Here is an 8,472-nt window from a genome sequence, read left to right on the forward strand (position 1 = left end):
AGGTCAAGCCAGGTCAGATCGATCATTAGGCCGAAGTTGAAGTCTTTTAGGCCAATACTTAGACAGGAATTAATGCATTCACTTCCCGGCTTATCAGTGCCAACAGTTTATTTACAGTGTTGCTCTTCGTCTCGGCAGATTTTGCGAACAATTGTCACAAGAATGCTTTTATTTACCGAACAGTTGTGAATTAAAGTTCAGATTCTTAACAATTCTTCCTTGGAAAAAAGCCACATGCCCCACATCCTTTAATAGGCACCTTTTCTGGTCCCAAGCATTCATTCTTACTTTTACATCTGCATATGCGACGGCCATACAAAAAAACAACATCACTCTCAGAAGGCAGCGAGTCCTATCTTTCAAACCAGGGGTCACTTATACATTACACGCGCAGACGTCCGCCGCAATTGTGTTCTGGACTACCACGGCTTCCTCAGGTAAAGCATAAACTAAGATGCTTAATTGTGAACTGCCACTATATCGAGATGATCCGCAAAGTGGCTGGTACGAGGAGTTAGTCATGAGAGGCCTCTTCTCAGTCAATACATTCTCTATTCCTTACATCGCAGAGTTTTGTTTCTTAAGGTTTTGCACTTATTTTTCTTATCTTAGAGGGCAGTGCAAATGTGGTTGTTGTCCAATTTCTAAGTTTATGAACATTTTATATTATATGCCAAATAAATTGCAAGTTTTTTGATTAAGTTACACTGTCAGTCCAAACGTCATCTTGTTTGGACATCAAAAACAGTATGTTCACCGAAAAAGCCGTTAAAAACTCGGAGCTTCTCCGTCACTGATGACGATAAACATGATGTCTGATAAGTCTGTACTTGACGCCCATGCATCAATGAAAAACATGGGCCACTGTATCAAGTCCCACCAAGAAATGTTATTTATATTTTCCAGTTTTCGCCGGAGCGACGTTCTCTTTATCTACTTCTCTCCATCTTCGCTATTGTCGCCGTCGTTCTCGCCTAACCCAGCAATTTCTTCTTCACTTCCGCCCAAGGCGCGCCAAAAAGCAATGGCCACCTGAAACCACAAAATAGACTTAACAAATAGATTCCAAGTTGCCGTGCGTCTGTTCAGTAATACATCACAGATGACGTCAAAATGTGGTAGGAACAAAAAAGTGGCACACGAGGCGCAGCTGAGTGTGTCACTGATGTTCTTACCACATTTTGACGTCCTCTGTGATGTATTGCTGAACAGACGCACGGCAACTTGGAATCTATTTGTTTTATATAATAAAGAACTAAAAAAAGTTTTAATGATGACGTCATCTATACGTCTGTCCTCCAATAGATCATAAGTGAGAACCAATCAAAACGCATGCATAACTGAGCTTATTATATAAAAATCAATAGCCAATATGCATAATCTACATACTGTTTTCTCTACATTTTCTAAGTTGGTGACAAGGAGAACTAGTTCAACAATCAAGAGCTTCTCTAGACACTGTAAGGGGTTAAAGTGTTAAGATATTTAGAAACAAGACTGTAGTGTATATTTACAAAAAAATAATCGACATATCGACAAGACAGCAGATTGCAAAATTCGCAACTTACCTTCTCTGCGTAATCCTTTCTTTCGGTTGCTGGAAGAGACGATGCACGTTCTGTAAAGAAGATTTAAAATTGAAGTGGTTTACCAAGTCTGGTGGAACTTACTTTAATATTACAAAAGTTTTTAAATTTTCCTACCTTTCATGACCGCCAGTTTTTGAAATAATTCCTCAAAGGATTCATTGTCGTTTCCATCACTGGCGAGGCAGCTAAGCAATTCGAGATCATCAGTTGGCAGAGGGAAGACTGGAGAAATAGAAATTTTCATCTGAGATACTTCACTGGCGTAAGGAATTAGACAAACCCTTTCATGGGGCACCAGTGTAGGGACAATCTCTTTAGAAATCTTTGGAACAAGGACATTTTCTTTAGTGACCATTTTTGGTTCATCGTATTTCTCGTAACGCTGTTGGCAATGATGAGCTTTGTTGTTGAAATCATGAGGTTTTAGGAACCTTTTCTTTCTTAAAAGCGCTACATGTGCGTTTTAAGTCTTAGTCATTTTCCAAGCTGTACTGTGCAAATCAACAACCGACATGAATCACCAAAGCTTGCATGGTATGAGAATGTAATCACCAACAGCATATCAGACAAGTATCTGTTTGGCGCACAACACTATCTTCACATGTTCCTCTAAACATGAATTCTTGCATAGTCACGGGAGGAAAACGAAATCTGTCATTCACAAAATTCTCAAGGAATATAAAGTATTGCATAAAATTGTTTTTTCATTGACGTTTCCCGTGGCTTTGCCAGGCGTTTAGAATGCTACTTATCGGGAGCTTTCATTTTAATGTACTGGGATCAGTAAGTATACAAGCAAACCTTTTTTGCAAACCTGGTGGCCGCTCGGCTGCAGCAGCTTGGTTGCTGCTTAGTTTTTCGTCATTGCTGAGCACAGCCTTCGCTTGTTGCGTTCCTTCGGAACTTTTATGACTCCGTGGATTCTCTACAGATAATTAAAGAAAAAAAAAATGAAAAGTTTGCCTTCTTGGTTAGCCGCAAGCGAGTTCTTCTAAAAGATTTGCTTCTGAATGTAAATCGCGTGTTGCGCAGTGGATCCACATTACATGTTGATCAGAACTACTTAAATCGAATTACACTTCTGATTTCTTTTTGTTACAATCATCAAAATTAGGATGGGTGACAAAGGAGACAACCATTTCCGCTGCCCAAGCTTATGATGGGCTTTAATTAGCCACTGATACTAATTTATTTTTGGTATGTGAAAAGTAAGAAGTACGGTGTGTGTACATTCCCACAGCCTATGCATATGATGGTCTTTAATAAGCTAGAAGAACAAGAACCTTTTGTGAGGACAGTCCTTTGTGGTATAGCAAAGTTAGTCCTGCGGCCGGGAAATTAATAGTCCTTTATCCTCCAGCGGGGCCTTATGCTTATGCTATGAAAGACCATCGTGTGCATAGGCTGTGGGAATGGTTCCACACACACTGTACTGTTTACTTTTCACTTACCAAAAATAAATTAGTAACAGTGGCTAATTAAAGAGCATCATCTGCTTAGGTAGCGGGAATGGTTGTCTCCTTTGTCACCCATCAAAAATGAATCGGTATCAGTAGCTGGTTAAAGACCATCACAGTATTCGACACACATGCTGGAATTGTGCTTCACACTGTTCTGTTTCCTTTGTCGCTCATGGTAAAGTAAAATTAGTTTCAACATGACTACTTTCTCGCTAGGTACGCTGAGTACGCCAAGTAGTTCGCACCACGTACTCTCGCACGATGGAATTTACGAAATACGCGGACAGAGTCGGAACAGAATCGCGGCAAAAGTTGTAGTCTATGTAACAATAGACATTATTTAGTAGTAGCCTCGTTTGAGTATTTAAACTAAACGGACGGATGTTTGTAATAACAAGCCAGTTGATGTAACACTTGGCAACAGATATCAAAACGATTCCTTCTCAACTAAACATGGTGTCAGGAGTGAGTACGGGATAGACCGAAACTGTTCGAAAGAAACCTACAATGCCGACGGACGGAAAACAGGCAAGTGCAAATACGGGAACGACTGACAAGATTACACAGCTTAAACCTCCCGCTCAGTTAGACTTCGATGTGACAAACTTGGCTGACAGTTGGAAAAGATGGAAGCAAGAATTAGAATTGTACATGGATCTGGCAATGAACGGCAGAGACGAAGCGACGAAAGTAAAGTTATTTCTGTATTTAATCGGCAGTCAAGGAAGAGAAATTTATGATACGATGGCCTTCGAAATTCCCGCGTCGGAAAGAACCTTAAGGCAGGTTTTAGAAGCGTTCGACGGGCATTGTAATCCCAGAAAAAATGAAACTGTTGAAGGGTTCAAGTTTTTCTCCCGTACTCAGGACCCGGGTGAATCACAAGAAAAGTTCGTTACAGATTTGAAGCTGTTGCCGACGACCTGTAACTTCGGTGATCTTAAAGATTCGCTGGTGAGAGACCGGATCGTTTGTGGAATCCAGGACCGGCAACTTCGAGAAGAACTGCTTAAGATCCCAGATCTTGATTTACAAAGATGCCTCAGCATTTGTAGAGCAGCCGAGTTGTCGAAAACACGGACGAAAACTTTGGAAGAGGGCGAAGCAGTAAACCCATTGAAGGACCAAACGAAGCGCGGCAAGGTGTCAGCTAACAAAAGCCATGACAAGTCTGCGAACAAAAGGCGCGAAAATGATGATCGGAACGCGAGAGATTCCAGTTCTAAAGAAGTACTGAGACGCAGATTCTGTGGTGGAAAACATAGGGCTACCAAGAAAAGTTGCCCAGCGTTCGGGAAGAGGTGTTCGGCTTGCGGAAGAATGAATCATTTCGCTTCTCAATGCCTTTCTAAAACGAGAGTGAACGTCGTCGAATCAGAAAGTGAAAGCGAGCTCGATGAATACTGCCTCACGCTCCACTCGGTGGATGAAAATCAAGTTGTTGGGGTTCATGTAGCAAGCGATCGGGAATATGCTAAAAAATTTTTTCCTACAATTAACGTCGAAAACACACCAGTTAAGTTTCAACTGGATAGTAATAATCGATTCCCTTGACAAAACTACTTCGGGGACGATTGTACAGAAGTTAAAGGCGCACAAGAGCACAACTACCCATCATTCCTAAGCTTCTCAGGCCAGTTGTCCAGCCCCAAGATCTATAAGAAGCTTCTCGCCAAGAAAGAACGACAAGTCCTTGCTTACAATAGGAGGGCTAAGGATTTGGGAGCACTTAGAAGTGGAGATAAAGTGCAACTCGTGCCGCCTGGAAATCCAAGTAAAGAAGCTGTGAAAGCAAAGGTTGAGAGGTGCGTTGGAACTCGGTCCTTCGAGGTGGCTACCGAAGATGGAGCCAGATATCGTCGAAATCGCCGTCACCTGAGGAAAACAAAGGAGGCCTGCCGGAGTTCAAGACCTGCTTTGGTGGCTGAAGAAGTTGTGTTGAGCAATCGGATCAACAGTGGACATCCTTACCTGAACAAGCACAGACTGGTCATGAGCTCTCCGCGCCGTGTAAGCGGACAACCGTACCCAGTGGTCGAGTGGATGCGACCAGTGGGAATGCGATGGCATCTCGGCAACCGAAGCCACTTGTTCAGTCTAGTGGGTTACCTGTGCAAGGCCCAACAACGCGATCGGGCAGAGTTGTTAAGAAGCCAGCTTATTTAAGGGATTATGTTACTGGGATGTAACCAGCGTCGAAGCTTTCTACGCTCCACAAACTTTGAACAATTGAACTCACTTACGTTGTTTGTTCGTTTCTTTTTTTCTTTTGTTTATCTTGTTTGTCTGTGTTTAATTTGTTTTTTTTGTTGTTGTTGTTTTGTTGTTGTTGTTTTTTTTTTATAAGGAAAAGGATGTAACAATAAACATTGTTTAGTAGTAGCCTCGTTTTAGTGTTTAAACTAAAAGGACGGACGTTTGTAATAATAAGCCAGTTGATTTAACACTTGATGGCAGATATTAAAACGATTCCTTCTCAACTAAACAGTCTACATTGACAGCTTTCGGCCAATGCACTTTTAACAATGCTACATCCCTGTCTCTGAGTAACTACAAGAACATTTTACGTTCTTATCTGTCTATAACACTACATAGATATTTATCGTTTCGTTCAGATTTCAAGCTACGCTCAAATTCAAGCTACGCTCGAAAGTGTCTTGCATAAGAAAAATGAATCATTTTCTGTTGTTTTGTCTGACAAAAGTAGCCGGCGCTTGAGACGCGAGTAGCCGGCGAAAAGGCTGGCCGCCGGCGCTTCCGGAGAACACTGGGAGATGTGTCCAGTTTCCTTTGACGTTTGCCACCTGATGTGATCATTCATATCTACCAGGGATTTTACATCTATTAGGTACAAGGTCATATAAAAACACAAATCTATGTTTGTATTTTGGCTTTTTTGACACCCACTGTGAATGATTTGTATTTTTCAGTCATCATAACTAATGATTTTAAAATTATTGTCTTTGTAGATTTATAAAGTGAGGCAGATTATCTTTAATATAATTCTGTTGTGGAATAAATTAACTTTAACTTCTACAGTTTCATCAATTAAATGTTGACTAAATGGGCAGGATTGGAGGCGAGTTATTGTGTCCAGGCTTAAATATGGTAAATTCAATTGCAAGGTAATAATTTGCTGAATTCTAGTTTTTATAATTAATAAAATGGAAAAACAGAATGGTCCAGGAGTCATTTAACCCTCTACAACCTAACATCAGTATCCACATCCTTCATACTCCTCTCTGTACATTCCCTTTGGTATTGACCAGGATAATTTGTTTAAAATGAAACTGGTTGGCGATCATTTCCTTTATTCTTGTGGTCTTAGTAAATGATTCAGCAGTATTGTAAGGGGAACTTACATGCTGATCACTATCAGCATTTAAAGGGTTAAATGCTATAGTAATTTAGAACTGCTGAGAACATCTAAGTTTTTGCACATAAATTGTAGAGCACTTTTATTAGCTACTATGGAGTCAAGCTTTGACTACGGTTTAAATTTTCCTAAGCGTGTAATTGTGAAAAAAAGACCACAATTCTTCATACCAACAAAGATCTTAAAGATACCACAGTACTCTACCTCGCATTTTCATGTTTGGCCATTCTGCACATTGAAGAGCCTCGACAACTCTATCAATCCCAGTCTTCTCTTGAAAGTCATCTACAGTCAATCAATATAATTGTTAGTTTCTCTAGTACAAAGGTCATATTATAAAATGTACTCAAAATATTTGTAACTCAAATCAAAATGCCAAACTGTTTCTTTTTTCAAAAAGAAAAAAGATTGCACCTCAGCCATCCAATTGTCAATTTTGTACTGTGTGGTGGGGGGAGTGGGGGGGGGGGGGTATTACAAGATAATTTGGTGTTTATCAACTGAGCTAATGATGTAAATTGGCCATGGTGGAGATTTCTTACACTGATGTTTTAGGCATTGGTCCTTCATTACAGCAAACGATGAAGAACTAATGCTTGAAACAGCAGCTTAATACAAACTCGTTACTTTGGCCAAATTACATTTTCAACATGGTGATGAAACCGAATTACCTTTAAAAAATATCTGGCTTATTATGGAAAAGATACATTCACATTACCTTCTTCTTCTTCGGTTTCTTCTTCTTCAGAATTCATTTCAATAAATTCAAATGAGTTATTCAAACACCACTTAACTACCTCTGATTTAGCACTTTCTAAAAATTCAAACATAAAAAAGCTGATCAGAGTGGTAGGAGCAGCTCTGATTTCAAAGGTAAAAAAAAGATTAATTTTACATAGACATTATAGATACAGCTGTAACAAGTTGTTCTCCACATGAACTAAGAGATCTGCTTTGTACATATGAATTTACTATGTTAATTGAGGTTTTCAGCCTTTGGATCCAAATTGAAAGAAATTAATTTCTATAAATTGCACTGGCAAGGAAAGAAAAGAAAAAAAATGTAGATGATGATTAAACTACTGAAATAATACTGTACATGTACCTTTACTGCTGTTTCCTTTACCAGAGTCAAGTAGTAACAGTACAGATGGGTCCTGTGTCTCAACATATGGAAGCCATGATTTCACATTGTGAAAACTTGATTTCTGAAAGATTATAATGATATGCACTTAAGTTTGTTCATTTGTATTTCATTACTGTGGAAATAAATAGTACAAGAAAACTCATTCATAAGTTATCCCAATTCGTAAAGAGAGGTACATTGTACATGTAGGTTAGAAACATAATTAATTCTTTTCTTTTCCATTAAAAAGAGCATGCAGAGCCAACATGTCTACATATTGCCATGGCTGATTAATTACTGAAATTAGAGGGTTACCATTGTCCTAACAAGCTAAATTTCAAAGCTAGAACTATTGGGAAATCAACTATACAAATCCTGAGCTATAGTTTGCCTATAAAATAAAAATTAAAGCGCAGATGTCATCAGACGCTGCGTTTCTGACTTACCTCACTAAGATCGAACGCGATGATGACACTCTGGAAGTTCATGTTAGCAGCAAACTCACATTGAGGAGGAAGAGAGCTCACAGAAGAAGCACAAAGTTGCACATCTGCTGTATAATACTTATTTTCTATTTTCCATTGGTACGCAATCAAACTGCCATTTGAAAGCTCTTTTGGAGATGAAAATTCTGTCTTGCACATTTCTGTCGAAGGAGGAATGAGATATCATAGAGTTGAGAATGAAAATAATTGAGAGAAAACGTACATGTAATGAACACATTTCTAGCTATTTTACTGAAAAGATAAAAGTTTTCATATTTGATCGAAATTTCGATCTCTTACCACGAATAATATCTTCAGAGGAGAGAAATGAACTACAGCTAACTACAAGCACTTGACCAACGTTATCCGCCATGTTGGACTTCAAATTTACATAATGTCATATCTGATAACTGTATCAGCCGCTGGCTCAATCATA

The 8,472-nt window shown here is 39.3% G+C and overlaps 1 protein-coding gene across 1 annotated transcript; it reads right to left on the bottom strand.

Annotated features, from left to right (window-relative positions):
• Nucleotides 1-90: 90 nt before the first annotated feature.
• On the bottom strand, nt 91-8,462 carry LOC113672928 (alpha- and gamma-adaptin-binding protein p34). Its single transcript, XM_089204953.1, has 9 exons — nt 8,337-8,462; nt 7,998-8,197; nt 7,531-7,633; nt 7,144-7,239; nt 6,630-6,710; nt 2,404-2,514; nt 1,704-1,811; nt 1,569-1,618; nt 91-1,032 (listed from the first exon to the last, which is right to left on the bottom strand). The coding sequence occupies exons 1-9, from the start codon at nt 8,407-8,409 to the stop codon at nt 934-936; spliced, it is 921 nt and encodes a 306-aa protein (XP_089061079.1). The 5' UTR covers nt 8,410-8,462; the 3' UTR covers nt 91-933.
• Nucleotides 8,463-8,472: the final 10 nt, after the last annotated feature.

The sequence above is a fragment of the Pocillopora damicornis genome, chromosome 4 (assembly GCF_964200805.1).
Source record: "Pocillopora damicornis chromosome 4, jaPocDami1.2, whole genome shotgun sequence".
Taxonomy (NCBI): Eukaryota; Metazoa; Cnidaria; class Anthozoa; order Scleractinia; family Pocilloporidae; genus Pocillopora; species Pocillopora damicornis.